At 43.1% G+C, this 27,674-nt stretch overlaps 1 protein-coding gene across 1 annotated transcript in view; it reads right to left on the bottom strand.

Annotated features, from left to right (window-relative positions):
* Nucleotides 1-14,247: 14,247 nt before the first annotated feature.
* THBS4 (thrombospondin 4) overlaps nt 14,248-27,674 on the bottom strand; it is a 48,961-nt gene continuing 35,534 nt past the window's right edge. The window contains exons 11-22 of the mRNA XM_064279695.1: nt 27,567-27,671; nt 26,904-27,011; nt 26,432-26,591; nt 24,743-24,861; nt 23,800-23,852; nt 21,009-21,202; nt 19,820-19,998; nt 19,110-19,158; nt 18,814-19,010; nt 17,997-18,169; nt 15,878-16,017; nt 14,248-14,978 (exon numbers count right to left, since the gene is read on the bottom strand). Of these exons, the coding sequence (XP_064135765.1) occupies nt 14,917-14,978; nt 15,878-16,017; nt 17,997-18,169; nt 18,814-19,010; nt 19,110-19,158; nt 19,820-19,998; nt 21,009-21,202; nt 23,800-23,852; nt 24,743-24,861; nt 26,432-26,591; nt 26,904-27,011; nt 27,567-27,671 (1,539 nt within the window). The 3' untranslated portion in view covers nt 14,248-14,916. The remainder of the gene's footprint in view (nt 14,979-15,877; nt 16,018-17,996; nt 18,170-18,813; nt 19,011-19,109; nt 19,159-19,819; nt 19,999-21,008; nt 21,203-23,799; nt 23,853-24,742; nt 24,862-26,431; nt 26,592-26,903; nt 27,012-27,566; nt 27,672-27,674) is intronic.

The raw sequence follows: 27,674 nt of genomic DNA, 5'->3' as shown, positions 1-27,674 counted from the left end.
TCCAGCCAGCTGCCACTGGAGAGCAGCTGCTTGCCCCTGTCAGTAAGTTTCCCTGAATAAACGCATGAATCTGGAAAGGGCTATGTGTCAGTTCTTCAGCTTATCTGCCAGGACCCGCAGTGAGGGTCTTTCCTTGCTGGGGCTGTCCTCTGACAACCAGCTTCCCTTAGTCACTGTTCCTGGGGGCTCTTAATTTCTCACACTTTCAGCCTCCATCATGGGTAGAAAAACTGGCTTTGGCAACAGGGAAAGCCCGCAGAGGAAGAACTGCAGGTGCTGGCTGTTTGAAGTCAATGAGTAAAGAAGTGGTCAGAGATGTGGGCAGGCCACCAAAAGCATCTGCCACAGTCATAGAAACAGAAATTCCTGGATATAAGTAAGGCCAGGTGTGGATTGGGAAGATGGATCCCAACGAGTTCCTTCTCAAGCCTCAGGCTGGCCCGGACTCCGTTCAAGAATGTTTCGTCTGTGTACTTCCTAAAGGCAACAAGCCAAGGAGACGTAGATGGGACTGAAATCCAGCCTGTTTTCTGTCAGTAAGCACCGTATGGCCTAGAGGCGCTCTGAGGGATGCAGGTTCAAACCCCAAGTAAGGTGAACTTAAAAAAAAAAAAAAAAGATGAACTTTAGGAATAGTTTTTTTGCTAAAAAAAAAAAAAAAAGAGCTGCTCGTTTAGAATAGGTCGATCTTTGGAGGATTGCTGCCCCCTAGTGGATTTTAGAATCGACTCGTCGGCACTGGGTTTCTGGGTTAGTGGATTTTATGAAAAGAAACACGACCTTGAGGCCTTTTGCTGTTGGAAGCTGGTTGGCCTTTCCAATGCACCAAAATTTATTGCCCAGTGGAGCGAGGTGTGTGGAGAAGAGCATGGCACCCTCCTCATCCTCCAGGAGTTCACGGAAAGTCAAGGTACCAGAAGGGACTTTTGAGACGTTATTTCTCAGATCCTGATCTTCAGACTTCGGTGGGAGAGGGGTGGGAGTTGGGTGTAATTATTGTGAACATAACTCATAAAAAAATCAGATTTTTTTTTCAATTAAAATTTTCCTTTAACAAATATTCCTTAGGCATTAGATGTCTGCTACTGTATATTCTATTGGATGCTATAAAATAAGCACTTAATGAACGACTGTTTGGGAAACAACAAAATAAAATGTGGCAACAGATGGTCACACTCAGTTTGACAGTCCTTCTGTGGACAACAGCGATTTTCCATTGTGTTTTATAGCCTACAAATTTAATATCACTTAGGAGCCCTGATGGTGCAGGGGTTAAGAGCCTGGCTGCTAACCAAAAGGCTGGCAGTTCAAATCCACCAGCCCCTCCCTGGAAACCTCATGGAGCAGTTCTGCTCTGTCCTATGGGATTGCTATGAGTCGGAATTAACTGCAAGGCAATGGGTTTGGTTTGGTCAACCCCCAAAACATGGGGCCCTGGTGATGCAGTGGGTTAAGCGCATGGTTGCTAACTGAAAAGTCAGTGGTTCCAGCCCACGAGCCCTGCTGTGGGAGAACTTTGTGGCAGTCTACTTCTGTACAGATTTTCAGCCTCTGGAACTCTATGGGGCTGTTCTACTCTGTCCTATGGGGTCATGATGAGCTGGAATTGCTAGGGTTGGAATCAACTTGACAGCAGCGGGTTTCGTTTTTTGGTTTAGCAAGTAAAACTTAATAAAGGGGCCACTTGTGTGCTAGAGCCCACCAACAAGTCTCGTGTATCAGATTGAACTAAGAAGCACATTCCTGATGTGTATTATTTTTTGTTTTATAGTCCTGTCTAATCTTTGTCTGAAGAGTGGGCTTTGGGAATGGTTTCAGTTCTGGGCTAACAAGCATATTTTACTTTTAAGAACTTAATCCAAACAGTAGGAGCTGAATAATCCCGGTCCAGTTTGCTCAGGCAACTGAAATTAAACTGAGTTGAAGTCCAGTCTTGGAGTGAGTTTGAGTTGGGAAGTAAAACCAAAAATGTTTGTTTTATTTCAATTTTAATTTTTCTCATTTATATCATTTAATATCATACTCCTTGTCTTAGTTGTCTAGTGAGGCTAATAACAGAAATACCACAAGTGAGTGGCTTTAACAAACAGAAATTTATTTTTTCATGGTTTAGGAGGCTAGAAATCTACATTCAGGGCACTTTGCAGGCTCCCCACTTCTGCGTGTGGGTCTAGGGCTGCCTGTGTCTGCCAGTGGTGACTGCAGGATAGATGGACAGTGTAACTAGAAATGCCTTCTGAGGTTGGGAGTACGGGGCCTGGAGGTGGCCCTGGCTCTCCCTGCTGCCCATTTCCCCACTGACTGCAGGCCCCTTTGGTGCTGCCCCTCAGATCCTCCCTTCCTCCACTTTTCTTCCATCTGCCCCGCTCCCTGCTCTCACTCTGTCCTCCTACCCTCCCACCCAGCTAACCCCTAATATCAGGTCTTTGGGCTCCTTCCTCAACCTCATCCTCCCATTCAGGAATCCTTGCATGGTTTCAAGAGAGGAGAATAGGCATCTTATCCTTTGTGGCCATTTCTTTTCTTTCTTTCTTTCTTAAAAAAAAAAAGTTTATTGTGAAATACACATAACAAAACATTTGCCATTTCAATCATTTCTATGTGTGCAATTCAGTGGCATTAATTATACTCACCATGTTGTATAACCACCACCACTGTTTCCAAATTTCTTCATCACTGTTGACAGAAACTCAGTGCCCCTTAAGCAATACTTCTTCACCTGCCTCTGGTAACCACTAATCAACATTGGTCTCTATGCATTTGCCTGTTCTAGATATTTCATATACATGCGTCATGCAGTATTTGTCCTTTTGTGTCTGACTTATTTCATTCAGCATAATGTTTCCAAGGTTCAACCATGTCACAGCACTTATCAGAACTTCATTTTTCTTTATGGCTGAATAATATCCCATTGTATGTATATATCACATTTTGTTTATTCAACTCTTCAGGAAATACATGAACATTTTTCATGTTCAAAAAAAAAAAAACCTCTTTGTTGAGGGACACTTGGGTTTGTTTCTGCCTTTTGGCTATTGTGAATAGTGTTGCAACGAACACTGATGTGCAAATACCTGTCTGACTTCCTGCTTTCAGCTCTTTTGGGTATATACCTAGGTGTGGAACTGCTACATCATATGACTGTACAAAGACATTCAACTGTGTGGATCGTAACAAATTATAGATAACATTTCTAAGAATGGGAATTCCAGAACACTTAATTGTGCTCATGAGAAACCTATACATAGACCAAGAAGCAGTCCTTCTAACAGAACCAAGGGAATACTGCATGGTCTAAAGTCAAGAAAGGTGTGGGTCAGGGTTGTATCCTTTCACCATGCTTATTCAATCTATATGCTGGGCAAATACTCTGGGAAGCTGGACTATACAAAGAAGAATGCAGCATCAGGATTGGAGGAAGACTCATTAGTAACTTGTGATATGCAGCTGACACAACCTTACTTGCCAAAAGCAAAGAGGACTTGAAGCACTTACTTATGAAGATCAGAGACCACAGCCTTCAGTATGGATTACATCTGAATATAAAGAAAACAAAAATCCTGACAACTGGACCAATAAGCAAAAAAGCAACATCATGATAAATGCAGAAAAGATTGAGTTGTCAAGGATTTCATTTTACTTGGATCCACAATCAACATCCATGAAAGCAGCAGTCAAGAAATCAGACAATGTATTGTGTTGGGAAAATCTGCTGTAAAAGAGCTCTTTAAAATGTTGAAAAGGGTTATGGATTGAATTGTGTCCCCCAAAATGTGTATCAACGTGGCTTGGTCAGGATTCCCAGTATCGTGTGATTGTCCACCATTTTGTCATCTGATGTGATTTTCTGGCATGTTGTAAATCCTACCTTGTAAAAAAAAAAAATTTTTTTTTTTATGATGTCAGTGAGGCAGGATTAGAGATTAACATTAGATATGATGTTAATGAGGCAGGACTCAATCTACAAGATTAGGTTGTGTCATATATCAATCTCTTTTGAGATACAAAAGAGAGAAGCCAGCAAAGAGACAAAGGGACCTGATAACCACCAAGCAAGAAGAGCCTGGAGTGCATGCAGTAGTGGTCTCATACAGTATTTGTCCTTTTGTGAGTGACTTATTTCATTCAGCATAGCGTCCTCCAGTGCATCCATGTTATGTGATGCTTCACAGATTCATCGTTCTTCAGCATTGCGTACTACTCCATTGTGTGCACGCACCACGGTTTTTTTATCTGTTTATCTGTTGATGGGCATCTAGGTTGTTTCCGTATTTTTGCTATTGGTAACAATGCCTCAGTGAACATGGGCGTACTTGTATCTATTCTAGTGGCAACTCTTATTTCTCTAGGATATATTCCTAGGAGTGGGATTGTGGATCATATGGTATTTCTATTTCTAGCTTTCTAAGGAAGTGCCGTATCATTTTCCAAAGTGGTTGTATCATTTTGGATTCCCACCAGCAGTGCATAAGAGTTCTGATCTCCCCACAGCCTCTCCAACATTTGTTATTTGCTGTTTTATCGATTCCTGTCAGTAATGCCGGGGGTGAGATGGGATCTCATTGTCATTTTGATTTGCATTTCTCTGATGGCTAGAGTCTGTGAGCATTCCTCATGCGTCTGTTGGCCACTTGAATGCCTTCTTTGGTGAAGTGTCTATTCATTTCCTTTGCCCATTTTTCAGTTGGCTTATTTGTCTTTTTGTTGTAGAGGTGTTGGATTTTCCTGTAGATTTTAGAGATTAGACTTTTGTCTGATTTGTAATAGCCAACTTTTTTTTCCCCAGTTTATACTCTTTTGGTGAAGTCTTTTGATGAGCATAAGTGTTTAATTTTTAGAAGATCCTAGTTATCTAGCTTATCTTCTGGAGTTTGTGTGTTAGTTATGGTTTGTATCCTGTTAATGCCATGTATTAGGGCCTCTAACGCTGATCCTATTTTTTCTTCTATGAACGTCATGGTTTTGGGCTTTATATTTAGGTCTTTGATCCACTTTGAGTTAGTTTTTGTATATGGTGTGAGGTATGGGCCCTGTTTCATTTTTTTACAGGTGGACATCCAGTTTTGCCAGCACCATTTGTTAAAAAGACTGTCTTTTCCCCATTTAATGGACTTTGGGCCCTTGTTGAAGATCAGGTGACCATAGGTGTATGGATTTACATCTGGGTTCTCAATCCTGTTCCATTGGTCAATGTATCTGTCATTGTATCAGTACCAGGCTGTTTTGACCACCGTAGCTGTATAGTAGGTTCTGAGGTCAGGTAGTGTGAGTCCTCCTACTTTCTTCTTCTTCTTCAGTAGTGCTTTACTTATCTGGGGCTTCTTTCCTTTCCATATAAAGTTAATGATAAGTTTGTCCATCTCTTTAAAGAATGTTGTTGGTATTTGGATTGGTATTGCATTGTATTTGTAAATCGCTTTGGGTAGAATTGTCAGTTTCACAATGTTGAGTCTACCTATCCATGAGCATGGCATGTTTTTCCATTTATGTAGATCTCTTTTGGTTTCTTGCAGTAGTGTTTTGTAGTTTTCTTTATATAGGTCTTTTACATTCCTGGTTAGATTTATTCCCAAGTATTTTATTTTTTTAGGGGTTATTATAAATGATATTGTTTTCCTGATTTCATTTTCATCGTTCTCTTTATTGGTGTATAGGACTCCAACTGATTTTTTTGTGTTGATCTTGTATCCTGCTACTCTGCTTAATCTATTAGTTCCAGTAGTTTTCTGGTGGAGTCTTTTGGATTTTCTTAGTATCATATCACCTGTAAATAGGGAGTGTTTAACTTTTTCATTACCAATTTGGATGCCCTTTATTTCTGTTTCTTGCCTTATTGCTCTAGCTAAGGCAATATTAAATAGGAGTGGTGATAAAGGGCATCCTTGTGTTGTTCCTGTTCTCAAGGGGAATGTTTTCAGCCTCTCTCCTTTGAGAATGTTGCTGGCCATTGGTTTTGCATAGATGCCCTTTATTGTGTTGAAAAATTTCCCTTCTATACCCATTTTATTGAGAGTTTTTGTCAGGAATGTGTGTTGAACTTCGTCAAATGCCTTTTCTGCATTGATTGAGATAGTCATGTGATTCTTTTCTTCCTTTTTATTTATGCATGGATTACATTGATTGATTTTCTAATGTTGAACCATCTTGCATACCTGGTATGAATCCTACTTGGTCACGGTATATTATTTTTTTTTATATGATGCTGAATTCTATTGGCTAGAATTTTGTTGACAATTTTTACATCTATATTCATGAGAGTTAGTAGTCTGTAATTTTCTTTTTTTGTGATGTCTTTGCCTGGTTTTGGTATCAGGGTTATGCTGGCTTCATAAAATGAATTCGGAAGTATCGCTTCCTTTTCTATGTTCTGAAATAGTTTGAGTAGTAACAGTGTAAGTTTTTCTGTGAATGTTTGGTAGGATTCTCCAGTGAAGGCATCTAGGCCAGGGCTTTTTTTGGTTGGGAGTTCTTTTTTATTACTTTTTCAATCTCTCCTCTTGTTATAGATCTGTTCAGATTTTCAATGTCATTTTGTGTTAGTTTGGGTAGGTAGTGTGTCTCTAGAAACTTGTCCATTTCCTCTAGGTTTTCAAATTTGTTGCAGTATAGTTTTTCATAATACTCTGTTGTGATCCTTTTTATTTCGGTTGGGTCTGTTGTAATGTCCCCCATTTCATTTCTTATTTGGGTTATTTGAGTTCTCTTCTGTTTTTCTTTTGTCAGTTTGGGAAGTCAGTTTCTCGATTTTGTTGATCCTTTCAAAGAACCAACTTGTGGTTTTGTTGATCCTTTCTATTGTTTTTCTATTCTCTATTTCATTTATTTCTGCTCCGGTCTTTATTATTTCCTTTCTTCTGGTGGCTCTGGGCTTCTTTTGCTGTTCTCTTTCTATATGCTCAAGTTGTATAACTAATGTTTTGATTTTGTCCCTTGCTTCTTTTTTGATGTGTGCATCTAGTGCTATAAATTGACCTCTGAGGACTGCCTTTGCTGTGTCCCAAATGTAACTGAACGCCACTCGGGTTCTTGTCCTGTCTTATTAGCCAATTGAAATAAGATGGACACTGATTGCAACGGAAACAGAAAGTGGCAAGTTTATTGTCTGTGCATACAAGGAGCACGTGGGGTCTAGTGACCTTAAAGCCACGTGCTCGATGACTAAGGGGGCTGGGGAGCTTTTTGTTTTCAGTGGCATCAGGGGGTTGGGTTTGATACCTGGAATTTTCTGCCTTTAGCCCTCCCATGCCTATATTTGGGGGAGGGGTCAGTTGAAGGATGTGATTTCAATCTGTGCATGCTTCAAGGTGTAACTAGGGCTAGTCAGTGGACGGAGCCACTACCTGCTGCAACTTCCTGCTTAAAACAAGCTTGTGGTTAGCAAGACAAAGAGAGGGCAGAAGGGGTGTTGACTGGGGTTTTCAATATGGCTGAGCAGCCTATTTCACAAAGGTTTTGGTATGATGGGTTTTCATTCTTGTTTGATTTTAGGAACTTTTTGATTCCATCTTTGATTTCTTCTATTACCCAGTGGTTTTTAAGCAGGGTATTATTCAGTTTCCATGTAACTGATTTTTTTCCTTACTCTTCCTGTTGTTAATTTATACTTTGATGGAATTGTGGTCAGAGAAGATACTTTGTATTATATCAGTGTTTTGGATTTTGTTGAGGGTTGCTCTGTGGCCTAAGATGTGGTCTATTCTGGAGAACGTTCCATGTGTGTTGGAAAAGAATGTGTACTTTGCAGCTGTTGGGTGGAGTGTTCTATATATGTCTATGAGATCGAGTTAGCTGATTGTTCTCTTTAGCTCTTCTGTATCTTTGTTGAGTTCCTTTCTAGATGTTCTGTCCTTTACTGAGAGTGGCGTGTTAAAGTCTCCTACTATTATTGTGGAACTGTCAATTTCTGTTTTCAGTGCTGTTAGAGTTTGTTTTATGTATTTTGGAGTCTTGTCATTGGGTGAGTAGATGTTTATTATGGTTAAGTCTTCATGATGGATTGTCCCTTTAATCATTATATAGTGCCCTTCTTTGTCTTTTATGATAGATTTTGTTTTAAAGTCTATCTCATCTGAGATTAGTTTTGTCACTCCTGCTCTTTTTTGGTAGTTATTTGCTTTTTTCCCCCCATCCTTTGATTTTTAATAAATTTACATCTTTGTTTCTAAGGCGGGTCTCTTGTAGACAGCATATTGATGGATCCCATTCAGTTTTCCATTCTGTCACTGTGTGTCTCTTTATGGGTGCATTTAGGTCATTTACATTTGGTGAAATTATTGATAGGTGTGAGTTTATTGCTGTCATTTTGTAGTTTTTTTTTTTTTTTTTTTGTGGTGGTAACATTTTCTTTGTTCCGCTTACTCTCCTGTGCTGAGTTCCTTTTGTTTGTGGATTTCTTTTGTTTTTGTAGATTTTGTTTTTATTGAGACTTTATGTTTTTCTTCTTTATCTTGATGAGTAGGTTTATTAACTTTCTTTGTGGTTACCTTGAAATTTAACCTTATCTTCCTAGGTTTGAATCAGTCTAGTATTACTTGGTATCGCCTTGCCTTCCTCTCCATTAGAAAGTTCTACACCTATATCGTTTATTCCCTCTTCTATTGTTCTGACGTTGTTCGCATTTACAGATTAACCTCTCTGGTTCCCTGATGCACTTCTTTTGGATTTGGATAGCCCTTGAGAGTTCATTTCCTAAGTTGGTATCTGGCTGGTACAATCTTGCATCCTAGATTCAGGCTGTGGTCTGATATTGTTTGTTCTCAGACTAAAGGACTCCCTTTAATAATCCTTGTAAGTTTGGTTTGGTTTTTACATATTTCCTTCATTTCTGTTTATCTGGAAATGTCCTAATTTCACCATCATATTTGAACTAAAGTTTTGCAGGATATATTATTCTCGGTTGGTAATTCTTTCTTTCAAGGTTTTATATATGTTTTTCCATTGCCTTCTTGCCTGCATGGTTTCTGCTGAATAATGAGAGCTTAGTTTTATTGTTTCTCCTCTGTATGTGTCTTTTTGTTTTTCTAAAGGTGCTCACAGGATTTTTTGCCTTTGGTTTTAGCAAGTGTGATTATGATATGCCTTGGTGTTTTTCTTTTGAGGTCTATCCTACATGGGATTTGTTGAGCTTCTTGGATGGTCAGCTTTTCATCATTCATGACATTAGGGAAGTTTTCTGTCAGCAATTCTTCAATGATCCTCTCTTTTGGATGCCTACTGGACCCATCCTGTCCTTTTTTTATATGTTTTGATATTGTCTGCTGTCTTCAGGACATTCAGTGTTATTTTCTTCGTTTCTTGATTGTAGATTTATTTGTTTCATCCTCCTTTTTTGTTTTATTTGGTTATGTCTGAGCAGGTGGGCTGTGCATTCTTTGTTGTTTGCTCATCTGTAGTCACAATACTTTTCACCTCCTTGTCCAATGGGCAGGGCCAGTCAATCAGCTATGGTGCAGCAGGGCAAGTCCAGCTGAAGGGGAGGCTGGGATGGGCTGTTTGTGGCACATACTAGGGCCAACAGGACAGGCCAGGAATCAGTGCTGGGCAGGTTCCAGTAGGTCGTGTCTGTGCTGCTTGGGGGTGTGATGTTCAGTGCATAGTGCAGGTAGGCAGGAAAGAGGGGGGAGGTTGTGATGTGTGGCGCTAATAGGGGAATGGGGAACAGGAGAGAGAGGAGAGAGAAACAGGAGCTAAAAAGAAACAAGCAAAGAAAGAAAGAAAGAAAAAGGTGCTAAGGGAGCTTGCCATTGGAGTGGAGAGAAAGAAACCAAGAAATGGAGGAAAGCAAAAAGGAGAAAGGAAAAGGGAAAAAGAAAGAAAAAATAACTAGATAAAAATTTGGAAAAGAAAAAAAGAAAAGCCCCCAGGAGCCCCGGGGTCTCATCGATAGGGCTGCTAAAACTGGGGAAGTAACTCCCAGGCTGTGCAGTATAGCCTGGCTAGAAGGGGCATAGGTATCACACAGCCCCAGGTATTCAGGAGACAGGAAAAGAAGATAAGTGTAGAGAGACGAGATCTGAGAAATGAGGAAAGACAGAAATGGGAAAAGAGAGAAAATAAAAAAAAAAAAAAAAAAAGAAAAGAAAGAAAGAAGGAAAAAAAGAAATGCCCCCAGGGATCCCACCTACGCGGCTGCCTAGATTGGGGGAGTGGCTCCTAAGCCATGCAGTGTAGCCTGGCTAGAAGGGGCTCCCAAGCTGCAAAAAGAAAAAGAAAACAAACAAAACAACAAAAGCAAAACAAGGCAAAAAAAAAAAAAAAAAAGCCCCAGGGATCCCATAGCATGGTGTTGCGGGCCGGGGGAATGGTTCGCCAGTCAAGCGTGGCTTCACAGCCTTTCAAGAAGAAGCAAAGATGGCACACGGAGCCAGGTGTTCCAGAGAAAGGAGGGGCAGGTGGTAGGAGGCACAGAAGAACCCAAAAGAGACAGGAAGAACCTACACCAGCGCAGGAGTATGGCCAGTGTGGGCAGGGCAAATCCAAGCAGCCTGAGGCCGAAGCAGTTGCCTCCTGGCCAAGAGACTTCAGCTGATGGGAAGCAGAGGAGGCTGAAAGGGGGAGGCAAAAGAGGGGGTTAGGAAAGTGCATACTGCTCATTACCCTGTGCTCTGTCTTCCGCTGGGAACTTTGTGAAGCTGGTTTCCTGTACTCTCTGTCCGCCAATCTCCGAAGCAGGGGGGGCAAATCCATGCAGCAAATCCATGGTCGAGCCACTGCAGCCAGCCAGGAAGCTTGAAGGTAGGGGACAGAATGGGGGGTGGGAAAGCACGTGTTGCTGGTTACTGGGTGCTCTGGCTCCTGCTGGAGTTCCATGAAGCTGCTTTCCTGTGTTCCTTGTCTGCCTATCCCCAACACGAGTCCAAGATGGCGGATCCATGCTGCGTCAGTGATGGGGAGCTCCGCAGGTATCTCTCCTCGCTGTCTGACCTCTGTCAGTTTCTTATTCCATTTGGTGCTTGGCTGAGTTCTTTATCTCTTCATTTGACACTTCAGGTTACAGGAATGATGTTTATCTCTGTTTAACTTAGTTTTTCGGGTCTTTGTTAAAATTTTTTTTTTTTTTTGCTGTAGAGGGATGGTGTGGTGCTTCTGCCTATGGCACCACGGTGGCCGGAAGTCAGAATTGATGCCTTTGAATTATAGTGTTGGTGAAGAATATTGAATATACCATGGATTGGGCGAAGAACGAAAAGTCTGTCTTGGAAGAAGTACAGCCAGAGTACTCCTTGGAAGCGAGAATGGTGAGACTTTGTCTCACGTACTTGGGACATGTTATCAGGAGACACCAGTCCCTGGAGAAGGATATCATCCTTGGTAAGATAGAGGGTCAGTGAAAAAGAGGAGGACCTTCAATGAGATGGATTGACACAGTGGCTGCAACAATGGCCTCAAATATAGCAACTATTGTGAGGATGGTGCAAGATCAGGCAGTGTCTTGTTCTGTTGTATACAGGGTCAGTATAAGCTGAAACCAACTCAAGGGCACCTAACAACAGTGCAGTAATTACTACCATTGCTTTTTGGTTACTGGATGCGGCAGTGGGGATCTGGTCATCCACAACCTGGGGGCGCATGTTAGGATGGCGACAGTAGTGCTCCTCATTGTGGGCCTGCCAGCTGTTGCAGGCATGGCTATCAGTAGCCCTCTGCTCTCAGGGTATGGGCTAAGTGTCCAGTCCACAGCCACCGACAGATGCCCCATCAGAAGCTCCTCCTGCCTTGTCATGCCCTGTGGGAGTGGGATAGATATGACCTCTGCAGGCCCCACCACCCCTGTGTTCCACCAGCCTTGGGAAATCCTTTTCCCTCCTTTGTCTGGCCACCCCTTCTGACTTAAATCACCTCACATCTGACTCCATGAGATGCAAGTGGCAGATCACGTAGTTCTCAAGGTGTTTCACCTCTTGATCAGATTCCTTTTTGATGCTTGAGTCTATTTTGAGTTATTGTCCTGTTCTGGGATATAATACTTACAGATATTTAAATAGCAGGTGATTGGATTTGGCATCTTTCTCATTCTCTTTGTCTCTATAGCCCAGCACCAAAATTAAGCTAAGGGCAATCACCTATAACAATTCTGAAATACAAAATGGGAGAGAAAGAAGAGCTTCCTGCTTCTTTTTTGGGTGCAGGCAAAAAGTGCTATTAGCCTTTCCTTTCACCCCCCATTCTGCATCTCCTCCCATACCCCAGATCCTCCTCCTCATGTTCCCATTGCCCTCCTGTCCCCCACATCCTGTGGGGCTCCACTGCCCAGTTCCATTGGGTTGATTCTGACTCATAACGACTAGGCATGGCCTGTTCTCCACAGTACATCAAACATGGCAGTCCTCTTCTCTTTCCCAGTCACAACTTCCATTCCCTCAGTACCCTTGGTCTTGCCAAGAAGTCAGGAGTAGAGGCATCTGAATGAATTCAAAGTGGCTGGTGAGTGATTAATGGCCGCTCATAATCCCAGAAGTATTTTCACATTGAAAAAAATTTGAGGTAAAATTCACATAAAATTAACCATTTTAAAGTATAATCCAGTGACATTTACAGTGTTGTGCAAGTGTCACATCTATCTAGTTACAAAACATTTCATCACCCCAATAGGAAACCTCGTACCCATTAATCAATCATTTCCCACTCTCCCCCTTCCCCCAACTCTTGGCAACCACCTATTTCCTGTCTCTGTGCATTTGCCTATCCTGGTCACTTCATATAAATGGAACCATACGATACGTGGCTTTTCTGCATCTGGTTTCTTTCAGTTAACATAATATTTTCAAGGTTCATCCATGTTAGTAGTATGTATCACTATTTCATTCCTTTTTATAGCTGAATAGTATTCCATTGTAAGGATATACCACATTTTGTTTATCCAGTCATCAGTTCATGGACATTTTTGTTATTTTGAATAATGCCATTATGAACATTCCTTATGAGTTGGAATCGACTCGACGGCAACAGGTTTGGTTTTATTTTTTTATACAAGTTTTTGAGTACTTTTTTTCAATTCTTTTGGGTACATACCTAGAAGTAGAATTCCTGTGTCATACGGTAATTCTATGTTTAACTTATTGAGGAACTTCAAACAGTTTCCTGTAGCAGGTGTACCATTTTACATTCCTACCAGCAATGCATGAGGGATCTAATTTCTTCACATCCTCGCCAACACGTTATATTATGAATCTTTGATAATAGCCATCCTAGTGGGTATGAGGAAATATCTCATTGTGGTTTTTATTGTATTTCCCTAATGATATTGAGCATCTTTTCATGTCCTGGTTGCCATTTGTATATCTTCTTTGGAGAAATGCCTATTCAAGTATTTTGCCCATTTTTAAATTGTGTTGTCTTTTTGTTGTTGTGTTATGATATTTTCACTTTTGAATAAGAATTTTACTAACCTGAATGGAACTCTAATAGGTATTTGAGTCACTGTGTTAAAACTGAGTACAAAAAGCATTCAGGAAGCCCTGGGAGCAACTTGGGGCAGAAGGCACCACCACCCTTGCCAGCCTATTCCCAAAACCTGCATCTAGGTAGCCTCTCTCAAGTGCTTTTTGATTTACCCAGCTTATTTCACTCCTCCAATTCTGAAACACCAAGTTTTCTGAAAGCTTCAACTTTTTGTACATCAGCTTCTGAAACATAGAGGAGAGACGACTAGGAATAGGACAAAGTAGCTGGGTCTTTCCCCTTGTGTGCTGGTAAATGTTTAACAATCAGCTTCTGGGGAAGGAGATTGATTTGTTGTGTTTGCTGATTTCTGTGGTGTAAAACTCTCATCACAGCCAGCTTCAAGCTGTCAACTGTTTAACAACAGGCTCACAAACTTCCTAAAAACTGAATAGTTGGCTCTTGTGAGCTGGTTTCAGCACACCACTGAATCTACCAGCCTCTTGTTAAAAATTCTCTGAGAGAATTTATGAAATTTTGAAAATTTGCCTTGATTTCTTACTTAAAAATGAAATATAAAATAGTCTAGTTCACAAATAAGGTAAGCTTCTGCCCTGTACATACAGTGAAGCTACTGATACTACTGTAGTTAGATGATGTGATGTGAACAGATTTTTGATCTAACAAGGCTTGTATGATCCACCTATTATCTATGTTACTTAAGAGGCATCCAGCCACCCACCCATCCAATCCATCCAAACTATCCATCCCATCCCTCCCTCCCTCCCTCCCTCCATCCATCCATCTGTCCATCCATCCAAACAAGCATTCATTGGGTATCTACTACATGCCAGGTACTGTATTAGGCATTGGGAATACAGATTGTAGTAAAACGTGATCCTTTATGCGCAATAAACTCAGTTTCCACTAGGGGGAGCCAAATATATAAATAAGCGTAATAATCATGCAGGTGTTGGGATAAAAGTCTGTGTAGAATGTGTGTGTGGGGAGGCAGGTGGGAGGGAGCCAAGTGGGAGGGAGCCAACAGCATTGGACAAATCTGCCCTGGGATTGGTCAGAAGAGTCTTCACAGGGAAGGTGACCCCTGAGCTTGTATTTTTGAGACTCCTTAGATTAAGGAGGCTGCTGAGATGAGCATATAACTGCTACGTGTTTTTGTGTGACGCTAATTGGAGTGACCAGAGATGAGACCTTTGACCTGGGCCTTCTGATCCATGCACACATTCAATCTGGCTGACTGACCTGGTCTGAGAAAAAAAAGATCCCCCTGCAGTTTCAATGTGTATACTGCAGAGCACAACAGACACACCATCAAGACCTTAGCCACGCCTAAACGATGTCTGACATGGTTTTTAGAAATCATCTCTTCTCCTTTATTGCCACATTCATATAAAAAGTTTTGATATATCTGGGCTGGTAAAAGAAAACCACAGTGTATACAAATAAAATCATAGGAAGTTAAAAAAATGTATGGCTTTAGTGTTTGGAAAAGCAGTTACAGATCGCTTCCTCGGTTTAATTATCCAAGTGATCAAAATTCTGGGTTTGAAACTCTTGAAAGTCCTCTGGAATGGTGTCTGTAAACAAGAACAGGGGCAAGAGAGGTTAGTAAAAATCCAAAACCAAACCCATTGCCATTGATTCAATTCTAACTCATAGTGACCCCATAGGACAGAGTAGAACTGCCCCACGTTTTCAAGGCTGTAGGTAATCTTTACAGAAGCAGAATGTCACATCTTTCTCCTGTGGAGCAGGTGATGGGTTTGACCTTCTGGTTAACAGCCAAGGACTTTAACCACTGTACCACCAGGGCTCCTTGGGGATGTTAGTAAAAAAAAAAAAAAAAACCTCATTGCCGTTGAGTGGATTCCGACTCATAACGACCCTATAGGACTGAGTAGAACTGCCTCATAGGGTTTCCCAGAAGCGGTTGGTAGATTTGAACTGCCGACCTTTTGGTTGGCGGCTGAGCTGTTAACCACTGCACCACCGGGGCTCCTTAAACCCCAGGAACCCTGGCCTATCTCGCACTGTGCGGAGATCCTGTAGGGGTCACTGTCAGCCTGCCCAAGAAGCCCAAAAGGCCCTGCAGCCATTTTCTACTTCACGATGCTTTGCAAATTGTTGGCTGAAAGCCCAGGAGTGCTTATTCACAGGCCTAGAGAAAATTAGCCGGCAGAATGGATTTTGAGTCTGTGATTATGTTTGAACCATGTGAATGTAAAGGCTGCCTATAAATTAAACCTGACAGAATTTCTCACTGAACCCCAAACCCCGAGCAGTTAAATTCTGTAGGTCTAAATTTCCACATCCATAAAATAGAAAAAATGGTATCTACTTTCTGTTTCCCTTCCAAAGGTTTTAATGAATATGTGGCTTGAGCTTTGAGCTTTTGGGAGGAAAGTGCAGTGTAAAAGATGGCGTTATTTGATAAATTCTAGTAATAATATTGTGCAGTAATAAGAATGTACATTACCATTGCAGCGATACTTGAGGTTGGACCAAATGATGTTTTCTTGAGAGAAGCAGAAAACACCAAGTCTGCCTCCACGCATAGTGGTGTCTATGGTGACGCCAGAGTCAGCCACCACCTCGGAGCCTTCATAGAATCGTACCCTGCAGACAACGCAGCCAGAGTAGGAATTCATGCAACCGCAACCAAGCTCAGGGTGAAGACCCCATTATCAGGGCCACGGGGTCCCACTGCTTATCCACAAGTCTCTTTTATAATCCATTTTTCACTGACTTGGATTGTGCTGTAGCTATTCTCCCATTCCCTACTAGACTGAAAGCTCCTTGAGGCCAGGGACCACGTGTTCACGTCTTCCAAATTTTTCTCTCTCAAAAGGCCTAACACAGTGCTGGGCACAGAGTCAAGCGCAGTGGGTACTTGATGACAAGTTAAAGAGAAATCACAACCTGATGTCATGTACAGGGGTTTTGTGACTTCACTGTCTTTTAAAAACTTCTGCTTTCCTTTAGGTCTGATTTAGATCATTTGGTGGAAACTCAGAGCAGTGATTCTCAACAAGAGCTGCAGCACTCCTTCAGCAGAGTTTTGGCAATCTGTGGGGCATTTTTGGTGGTCGCAGTGAAATTCAATGACAGGAGCCAGGGAAGCTAGATGGCCTCCCTGCACAGAACAATCTAAACTTCTCCCACGTCCCATAAGCCATACGCATTTGGATTGTTCCTGCAGACATTCAGGTAGGTAAAGTACCTGTTTATAATTATCTATGCCTAGAACCTAATGCCTTTTTCCTTATAAACACCAAGTATTTTCATACTATCTTAATAGAAAGTCCATTTTCCAGGAAAAATTGGAAACTGACTGAGTACTTTGTCTTGTTTGAAAATTAAGAATTGTTCATCATTGTAGAAATTTATACCACCACTGGCAACACCCTTGTAGTATCTGAGTCACCAATACAATGAACTTGTATTACAACGTCACTTTTATAGTGATTGTCAGTACTGTTGCAAGCACCTATTTTGTCTTTTTGTGTGGCTGTGCCTGAACATTTACATTATTTTGTTATAAATTATTCTTATTTCTTTATTATATTGTTAGAGATCAGATTGATTTTTCTAAAATTATGTATGCGTATATTCTCTATGATTTAATTTTAGAACAGAAAATGGGACATTTCAAAATATATATATTTTTTTAATTAAAAAAAGGGCCTTGGGCTGGATATGGCTGAGAACATGACCATCTTACTGTGAAGCAGAGTAGTCAATGTAATGTCACAAAGAACAAATATAAGTTAGCCCTCATGACTTTCTTTATTCCACTGGCTGCTTTCCTGCCCTGGTCAGGAGAATGCAATCAGTACTCTTCCCTAATTGCACTCCTCATGCTGGCGTGGATGTTTATCTGCAAGTCTCAGTAGTGAGATAAAGCAAGTATACTATTTAAATTTCAAAGGTGTAGTCCTAAACCATCCTAACTTCTGTGAATAAGTTTTTATTTATTTATTTTTTAAAAATTCCTATGGAGAAAGAAGGCAGCTCGAACTAGCTGACACGAAGATCAGTTCATACTGCACTTGGTACATGTCAGGCATTGTTCTTGGTGCTGGGAAGACTGAGATAAATTAAGACACAGGTGCTGCCCTCATGGAGTTTATAATCCAGCAGAGGAGACAGACTGTGTATGACTCATTACAATGCAGCGTGAAATAAGCAATAATATGATGGTACAGGGCCCAGTGGTATCACAGAGGAAGGTGTGGATTAGAGACTCAGCCACACTGCTTGCCTCACAGCCTGGCCACTCTCAGACTTCTCTGAAGAGTATGGTAGAAGAGGTTCTGCCATTCAAGTGCACCATCCAAACCCCAATAATAGAGCCTCCCCCCAAGAAGGTCCTTCTAGTCTCAGTTTGGCCCTTATGTCCAGGATGGACAGTCTGGGCCTGGGTGTCTTTCCCCCACCTCTTTTCTGGAAGCCACAGCCTAATGTCTCACAAGTCCTGGCTTATCCTAAAGAATTTTCTAGGCCAGGACTGCTCAGGGAAGAGGAGGTTCAGGGATGTAGAAGGGAGCATGTGCTTTGCTTTAGGCGCAAAGTGAGGAGATGGATCATCTGCCTACCTGATGTAGCCCACCTGGGGCCTGTGCTGCAGGAACCAGCGGTAGGACACCTTGTCCTTCCAGCCTACATTCCTGAAGTCCTTCCACAGCAGCCTGACCTGGTCGCTGGTGTCCCCAGTGTGCCACAGGGAGTTCCGGAGATGCTCTCCTGGGCCCGTCTTAGACTTAACAGCCTGGACAACAACATGAGGAAGTTTTTAAAGAAGATGCACAGACCACACTTCCTGCTTCCCAGAGCCCTAAGGTGATGGTGTGGTGATGCATTCATGGTTACAAGCTAGCTGCCTTGGCTTCAGACAAAAGCACAAACACTTAAATGCACGTCCACTGAGGTTACTCCCCTAACTCCTTAATAATAAGCATCAACCAGTATTCCACTAACCACCCACTTCACTTTTCCTACTGGAAATCTGTTGCTCCCCACATTTCCCCAATGAGAGCTTCCATCAGATGTCTGGCTACCAAAGCCTTCTCCTCTCCTAGCAAGCATGACAAAGGTAGCCTATCAGTTCTCCTGTACAAGGCCCTTGAGGAAATAGGTTAGCCAGTTTCCAACATAGTGTGTCTGAAGATGAACCCCCAAACTTCCCACCTGTTTGACCCTACTCAGGCTGAAAGTCCCACCATTACAATCATCCAAAGGTTAGAATGTAGCTAGTACCTAAGAACGAAGGCCCCAGGGTTAGCACTAGTCTTCCTTGACTTGAACGTTAGCATCGATGAATCAATTTCTTAGATAAATTAACTGCTACAGAATTTAAAAGAAGGAGGGTAAAGGGCCCAGAGAAAGAGATGAGTGGCTTCAAACCACCAATACCTTGAGTTGAATGCCAGGTTCTGCAACTGCCCGGAATGGGGTGGCTTGCCAATAGGTCTGCTCTGTCTGCTTCCACATGACTACATAGAAGCTAGAGCTATCTTGGTAACCAAAGATAAAGCCAGCGTAGTCATCATCTGTCTGGGTGTTTACATGGAAGGTCCCTTCAAAGTCAACTCCATTAAAAGCTGTATACCCTGTAGAGATCACAATAAGATTAGAAAAATAGACAAGCTACCTGAGTATCAGAAAAGAGTGAATTCTACTTGGAGTGGTGACTGAGACCCTGGACATACCCACTGCCAGGCCGGGATCGCTGTTCATGGTCTGCACAATCTCCATTCCCTGCAGAGAGGTGAGCGAGAGGGGCCTGAGTAAACTCATGGGAGCCCAGACACCATGATGAGTGGTTAGTGATGTCTGACCTCCACGTACATATGTTATGGGAGTAACTACTCAACCCTGTTCTGTGCCTGAAGAAAGCATACGACACTACTTGTAAAGAAGGTAAAAAAAAACCACAAAGTTGAAATAATTTTGTTAAAACTGTCACTTAAGCTGATTCAATAAACCCTTAATTGGGGAATTTATAGTTCTAATAAAAGTGACTTTCTGTGTGACTCTGGAAAGTCTTCTAAGCCTCTTCGTGCCTTCCTTTCTTAGTTACACAGCGAGGAAGACACTGTGGGAGGCAGTCTATGGGAGAAATTAGGAGCATGGGCTCTGGACTCAGGCTGCCTGCTTCCAACTCCACCTACCTCTGCCAGCAGTGCTACCATGAGCAAGACATTTAGCTTTTCATGACTTGATTCTATCATCTGTAAAATGGGGATACTGAAAGCACTTGGTCGTAGGACCACTGTGAGGAATAAATGAGATGTAGAACTGTGCCTGGCTCACAGTCAACACCTTTGAAATGTCACCCACTGCTATCATAGGGATCCCTGTTGAGATGCAAATCTGAGCTGTTGGCTGGGCTGGGACCTGCCAATGGTGTGATACTGACCTGGTTCAGAACCACCCAATTGGGATCGATCTGGGCATCCCCTTCAGGATCCAGGACCACAGTCTGGTAAGCCCTGAAGTCAGTCAAGGTGACCTCTGCATTCTCAGGGCAGACATCAATCCGATCAATGACTTGGTCTTGGTCAAAGTCTGTCTCACAGATATCTCCCACCCCGTCACCTGAATGGGGTGGAGAAAGAGGACAGGAGCTCAGTAATGCCAATACCTTCCACCACTCCTGGACAGAGAAGGAGGCTGGACATGGAACAGATGAAAGGCCCAAGTTCCCACCTCCAGAGCTACAATTTTCAGCCAGCACTGGTAAAGGAGGCCTGAGATCAATAATGTCAGAGCTGACCCTGGGCTCTGTCCTGGAGTCCTTGTGATGGGGTGACTAGACCAGCTCTCAGAAGACCCCCAGGGTTTCTTGTAGGATTAATTTAACAGTTGCCCTCCACTCTGTCCCCAGGAAGTTCTTTTTATTATGTAAGTTGAGTTCACCAACTGGTGGATCTTCAGCCTAACCTTACATAAGCTAAACTGTGTAGCACTTCCTGGACTATAATGTGTGCAAAGAAAGGAAGTTACTATTGTCACCAGAATATCTCTAAGTCAGACACTTCTGGTGGGCCTGGGCAGAATCTGGCCTGTAAGCATGTTTTGTTCAGCTGACATGATGGTTTTAAAACATCTGCATTTGTGTAGCTTTGGGTGGGCATGCCCCCTGTTTGCCATAGTCCCCACCACTTCCTGCTGTCTCCTATCTGGCTTAGTGCACATTTCCAAACCTGCCTAAGCCATTGGCTGCTGTGCCCTTCTCTCTCTCCTGCTCCTCCTTTTCTGGGACTCCCAATGAAAGGAGCCAGTAAGAGGGTAGAGCCACTCTCCAAGCCCCTCAGGGTCTGAGCTGTTAGCAGGTGGCTTCTTTCCTGCCCCTTGTGATCTCATGCTAGGGCTTTCCAGGAAGATGCAAAGCAGTTCTTCTCTGACAGAACTGGAGACTTGTGTTCTGGCAGACATCTACTGTCCATGGGCTGCTGCTGCTCAGAGGAGCTGGCTTTGGGGATGCAGCCAATCAGAGGTGGGGAAGGTCGGGTGGCTCCGAATTGGTGTTCTGGGAGAGGCATGCCATTGTGTGTTTGGCTGAATGTGCCCAGGGTCCCACACGGCCCTGGACTGAGCCTGCTTACGGTTGCTATCCTCCTGGGCTGGATTGGGGACCAGCCGGCAGTTGTCTGGTCCTGGAGGCACCACGTCTGGTATTCCGTCATTGTCATCATCATCATCACACTCGTCACCAATGCCGTCCTTATCAGTGTCCAGTTGGGCACTGTTAATGACGGTGGGGCAGTTGTCTGTGCTGTCCTGGTGCCCATCTCCATCACTGTGGGAGAAAGGAGAATTCCTGGTTCAGCAGAGGGCATGAAGAGTCAGGTTCTTGGAGAGGAGACTTTATGTGGGGGTTTTAACCAGACTTTGGTCTCTTATCAAACTCACTGGGGTCATTTTCTTAGATAAGGCTGTCTGTAGGCCTCAGAGACAATCTTCCCACCTCTTCAGTCTGTTGAAACAAGTAGGTCATTTCCTACTCACAATGCTCAGGGTCTCCTTCTGTGATTTCTCTGACCAGATGTTCCTATCATTCCCTGAGGACGATTAGATGGTATCTGACTCAGAGAACTTGTGAAGGAACATCGTGAGGGCCTGTGGAGCCAGATGGCCTCGGTTTAAATCTTGGCTAGGTCACTTACCAGCATGTGACCACAGGCATGACACATGACCTCTCTATGGCTCAGTGTCCTCATGTGTAAAATGTGGATAATAATAGTACCTACCTCACAGGGCTGTTATGAAGATTAAATGATTAAAATTATTAAAATTTTATGTAATAAATTTTAACATATGGAAAGTACTTCCTAAGTGCCTGGCTCTTAGGAGCTCTGTGGTGTTTCCTTTTCTCTTATTCTTCATACTACCTGGTCAGTGGACCCAATAAGGATTCAGACCTGAATGCTATGGGAAAAACGGCAATGAGAATAGTGTTGCTCCTTCCTGAGAGGTGAGGATGTAGGTTAGGCTCAGCCTTAGTCTACATGACTTCTCAGAGCTTCATTCTCTGCCCACCTGACTTTTCTTCTTTCCAGGACTGAGGATGAGTCTGCCCTATCTCCCAGAGGTCTCCCTGAGTTGGCTGGGGCCTGCTATAGCTATTCAGGATCAGAGTGGATACTCCTCTCACTGTGCTCCCACCTATTCTGGACCTGGAGCTGCCGCTATACCCTCCAGGAATGGAACGCAGGAGGAAGCAAGGACCGGTCTATGTCTTTCAGGCCGTGCTTCCTAGATGGCTATAGAGGGAAAGAAAGTGAGGCTAACCTGGAGAAGCAGAAGATGAAATGGCTCAAACAGCGAGATTCCAATGCACATGGCAGGGCTATTTTTTTGGAACAGAAGATTGAGCTACTTCCATTGGCAGCCATTCTATAGTCCTGGACGTTTTTATGTAAAAACAAGCAGTTCCCATCTTCTCCCCAAGGTTCAAATTTGTGGGAATTAAAATGCAGCAGAATGAGTCATTTGTTTTAGGCAAATATCTAGAGGCTAGTGGGATAGGATATTTTAGAAATTACTGTAAAAGCTAACCAGAGTACACGATGACCTGAGACAGGGAACATTCTTGATGTATATCATTTAGTGCAATTGTCAGTGTACCAGCCCCAGGAAGGGAGAGGGACATCCTACATCAGACTCTGTTGCTGACTTGCCCCTCCTGGCACTATAATAATGACGACAACACAGCACTACTTTCTGGATATCACCTGAGGGTCAGCTCTGTGCTGGGAGCTTTATCCACATTATCTTTCATTTTCATCATGACCTGTGAGATGTATTTAATTATCTCCACTTTGCAGATGAAGAAATTGAGACTCTGAGAGATTGAGAAATATGTTTAAGTTCACCTAGTTAGCATGTATTTTGTAGTTAGGACACCGAGCATAATGAAAAATATTGTGTGTGCAAATGCCACTTGGCACTTTATAGAACTGTCCTTGAGCAAGATTTGGATAGAGAACTGGTGTCTGCAGGGCAACCTCTGACCCAGGTATTAGAAGAGACGGTCTATCTCTTCCTGCTGCTTTGCCTTCTAGAGTCCTTTCCCTCTCTCATCCCTGTACTGATGGCCCCTGTGAGAATCCTTAAGGAGATGAAAGGTTTAGAGCCTTGGATTGCAGGTGCCTCTCGGGCAGAGTTGCACATGTCTACATCTTTGGTGATGTTCCTTCAGCCCCTGATGCAACTCTGTGTCCTAATGTAGAACCTGGCCCATGCTGGGCTAGGAGGTTGACAAAATCCATTTGCATAGAACAATTCCACTCAAATAAAGGAAATTGGAAAAACTTCTAAGGACAATGAAATCTCAGAGCTCCTTCAGCAAATTTACAGCCTTCTATTTTGGGATGATAGTGAAGCTTTCTGGAGCTGAAAGGATATAACAGTAAAATAGCTAATATTTTTTTGAGCACTACCTAGGTAACAGAAACTCTAATAAGTACCTTTCATGGATTCATTCATTTTTACAACAGTCCTATGAGATAGATCCTATTGTTATCCCCATTTTACAGATGAGAAAATTGAGGCACAGAGAGATTAGATAACTTGCCTAAGGTAAGCTGGCTAGTCCATGAAGGATCTGGGATTTATATCTGGCTTTCTCATTCCCAAGCCTCTCTCGGAAGGATGATGCTCTACTTCTCCTATAATAGAACCTTACTTGCTAGAGTGCCTAGTGGCCCATTCTGACACTATCACTCTCTATTTAGAACTTTCAGGAAGGTATGACAACTCTAATCACAGGCAAGGCTATTTTCCCAACAGCAGCTTAATCCACCCAGAGAAATCCAAAGCATGTTAGGAGCAGAAAGCTAAAATTCTCTCTACATTTTCCCATCTGGCTCTGTGCAGCTGGGAGACAGGCCATACCTGTCCTGGTTGGTGTCACAGGAGTCCCCAACCAGATCATTATCCACATCAGACTGCAAAAAGAACAGAACATATCGTCATTTATTCCTGAGCCTGCACGCACAGAATGCTCCAGAGAAGGCAGACCTGGCCCCATCATCCCTGGATCTCAGGAATCATTTCTCTAGAACTGGGCGGTGTAAAACTGCAAAAGGACAACACCATATTGGTGTAGGCACAATGCTGAATTTTCAGAAAAGCCTTCTAAAATATCAAGCTACATGGATGGGCTGCCTACACACCAGATGAGGTGATTGGGAAAGGGCGCCAGGGTAGCATGGTGGCAGGTGGGGATGTGGAACTCTGGCACGGGTCGGAAGGGAGCCAGCCACAGGCACTGGGACATTACAAATTGATTTTGCTTTGCTTCTCCATTTGGGAATTTAGCCAGAATGGTGGATGAGTCATGGAGGGCGACAATGACTCCCCTTTTTCAGGGCTTTAAAAATAAATGACACATCATACCCAGTTATCCCAATGGCAGGGGGGAGTGAGAAAGGAATCTCAACATGTTGCTGATTGAACTTAATCAGAAATGTCTATACATGGCTGTGTAGGGGTTTGGGGACTGAAGTGACATGAGGCTCCCAATGGTTAATGTCCATGTTCCAATTTCCTTTCAGCAGAGTAAACCTGTTTGGTGCATTCTTAAGCTCATATTGCAAACCTCATAGGCATTCTTCAGCCAGTGATATTAACTCAAGACCTCAGAGCTCCTCTAGTGTTCTTCCCATCCTCTCCAGCCTAAGGCATGTGGCTTCACCTCCCCTGCTCTGTTAGGTAAGGGGCAGCAGCAGAGAAATGGGCTGATGGGCTATGCTGTGTTTTCTAGACAATGGTCTTATACTGGCCTTTGCGTGGGGAAGTTCAGCCTAGAGTGTAAACTCCCCTCTATCCTACTTACCTGGTTAGGGTTGCTGACATCAGGACAACTGTCACAGGCATCTCCCACACCATCATTGTCCTTGTCCTGTTGGTCGCGATTGGAAACTTTCGGGCAGTTGTCCAAAATGTTTTTTATTCCTGTGAGAAAGGAATACAATCCGGGATCGGGTGAATGTCACAGATAGGTGTGGAAGATACTGACCTCGAGGTGCTGTGTAGAGAAGACCTATACACAGGCATGTGGTGAGATCCTTCTGACTGGGCCATCATCACATAGCCAATACCTTTCTAGAGCAGTTATCTGGAGCAACTTCAAAGGATGGATTCTGGAAGACTGAAAATTGAACAGCTTTCTGAGGCATTTATCCATTGAATTATAATTTGTCTAAGATGTCAAGGGCTATCACAGCAACCAGATGAGCTGGCCCTGGAGAGGGAGTACCTTGTGGGGGTTGGAGCTGGGATTGGGACCCCAGGGCTCAGGGCAATGGTGTGTTGGAGCCAGCTTGGACTGGCTCATGAGGGCCCATTGTGCAACTCTCTTCCCAAATCCATGCTCAATAATGTCATATTGGTGACTTGAAATCAGCTATGATAGGAAATTGAGAAATATTATGGCAAATGCTCTTTTTTGGTTATTTCATAGAGTTGGTTTACTAGCACAGCACTGGATCTGGATCATTAGTAGGGCTCATAGAAAGTGAAGTGAGGTTATATTTTAGGGAGGTATGGATATCCTGGAGGTCCCTGAGTGGCACAAGCAGTTTACTACTGGCTGCTAACCTAAAGGTTGCAGTTTGAACACACCACAGAAGAAAGACCTAGAGGTCTTCTTCCCTAAAGATTATAGCCAAGAAAACCCTATGGAGCAGTTCTACTGTGTAACACATGAGGTAGCCATGAGTCAGAATCAACTCAGTAGCAATGGGTTTAGTTTGGATATTCTGGAGTGCTGTGTTTGTGTGTGCGTATGGGAGTACATTTCTGAAAGGATCTTTCTTCAAGGCCCTGTGATATGTTTTTTAGAAGCCATCAGAGCCCAGTCTATATGGTAATGATAGCCTTCTATATGCTACAGAAACTATACTGGAACAAATGTCCTCCCTTGAGCCCCATGGGACTCCAGGGTCAGTGAGAGCTATGCTCTAGGGAGTGCCGTTCCCAGACATCCCAATATGAGGTCCCTGGAGTGGAGGACACTGGAGCTGTGCAATACAGCCGCCACCCTGCCTCCAGAGCCCTCCCCCAGAACAGCAGGGCATGTCCAAGTCTCCTGGGAAATGCCTGATTGTTCAGGAGGAGCCTGACCCAGAGGGTGTAGTCTGTGATTCTGCTTAAGACCCCCTAGTTTGAGTCTCCATTTCCAGATCTCTAACATGTGAAAAGGGTGGTGGGAAAGTCAGGAGATGTATAAACTGGGAAACCAAATGCTTTACAAAGACACAGCCCCAATCAGACACTACTTGAAGTGATTCTTACAAAGCTTCAGGCAATGCTAGAGTCCCAGAAATATCTAGGGCTATTAAATGGGAATGGGCTGTGGAGTGTCCTTCCATAGAAACCTAGGGCTCTCCAGATAGAGGCCTCATTGAACACCCAGGGCTAGAAGGCCCTCCAAGTCAATAAATCTATTCCTATCCCCAATAGAGAACAATGTCAAAAGGACAAAAGAATCCCAAGCAAAAGGCAAAATGCAAGACAAACCCACCATCTCCATCCATGTCATCATCACAGGCATCCCCTTTTCCGTCCCCATCAGTGTCTTTCTGGTCATTATTTAGGACAGTCCTGCAGTTATCACAAGCATCTCCAAAGATATCTTTATCACTGTTCCTTTGGTCCACATTGTGAGTCAGGACACAGTTATCCTAAAAGATTGGAAGACTGAACATTTATTCAGACTTTTACTGAATCCCTACTACGTGCCACGCCCTGTGACAGATTCTGGACAATCCTTACCTTCCCCATTGTTATGTGATGTCAGAACTCCTGAGACCCAAGTTTGTCAGTTTTATATTGTAAACATTTGTGAACCTTAGTATAAAAAGTTGCAATGCTCTGAGAGCGCAGGTATGGAAATTAACATTCGGGATGATTAACAGCAATCGTTGGCTTCACAAGCTTTCTTCCATCTTCGTTGGCATGTGGCCATTCAAAGCCCCTCCCAGGAAAGCAGGTACCTGCTCATTCAGGACCCCGTCTCCATCAGCATCCTCGTCACAAGCATCTCCAATGCCATCTCTGTCTGCATCTTCTTGACCAGAATTTGGTACATACTTGCAGTTATCCTAAGTTAGGAAGCACAGCTTAGAACGACATCCTACATATGTCTTAAGTCAAAAAGTATTTCTAATCTCAAGACTGAGGCACTGGTCCTTCAGTGGTAGAATTCTTGCTTTCCACGCAGAAGACCTGAGTTCAATTCCAGGCCAATGCACCTCATGTGTAGCCACCACCTGTCTGTCAGTGGAAGCTTTTGTGTTACTATGATGCCGAACAGGTTTCAGCGGAGCTTCCAGACTAACACAGACTACACAGAAAGGCCTGGTAATCTACTTCTGAAAATCAGCCAACAAAAACCTTATGGAACTGATCATGGGTGGCACAGAACGGGGCAGTGTTTTGTACCATGAGTTGGGGGCCAACTCAACAGCAGCTAACAACAACCTCAAGACTGATTGTAGCTGCCTGGCTTTATTATTGATGGCTATTTTGCTTCCGTTAAGACATAGCCACTTTAAAAATGCAATTTCAAATGGGACCTGCAGAGCCTCTCCCCATATAAAATGTGGGTTTTGAAATCCACAGTATTTTTTTTTTTTTTTTGTATTTGTCCTCCTCACCTTCTTGCAGTTTCTGGTAGAGCATGGTAGTTCTTCATCCGGGTAACTGTCAATGTCCACATCCTTTCCACAGATATAACCATCACCAGCCCAACCGACTCCACACTG

Source organism: Loxodonta africana, chromosome 2 (genome assembly GCF_030014295.1).
Source record: "Loxodonta africana isolate mLoxAfr1 chromosome 2, mLoxAfr1.hap2, whole genome shotgun sequence".
NCBI classification, from domain to species: domain Eukaryota; kingdom Metazoa; phylum Chordata; class Mammalia; order Proboscidea; family Elephantidae; genus Loxodonta; species Loxodonta africana.
The sequence above is the reverse complement of the archived record's forward strand: the minus strand, read 5'-3'. Positions and strand labels throughout refer to the sequence as shown.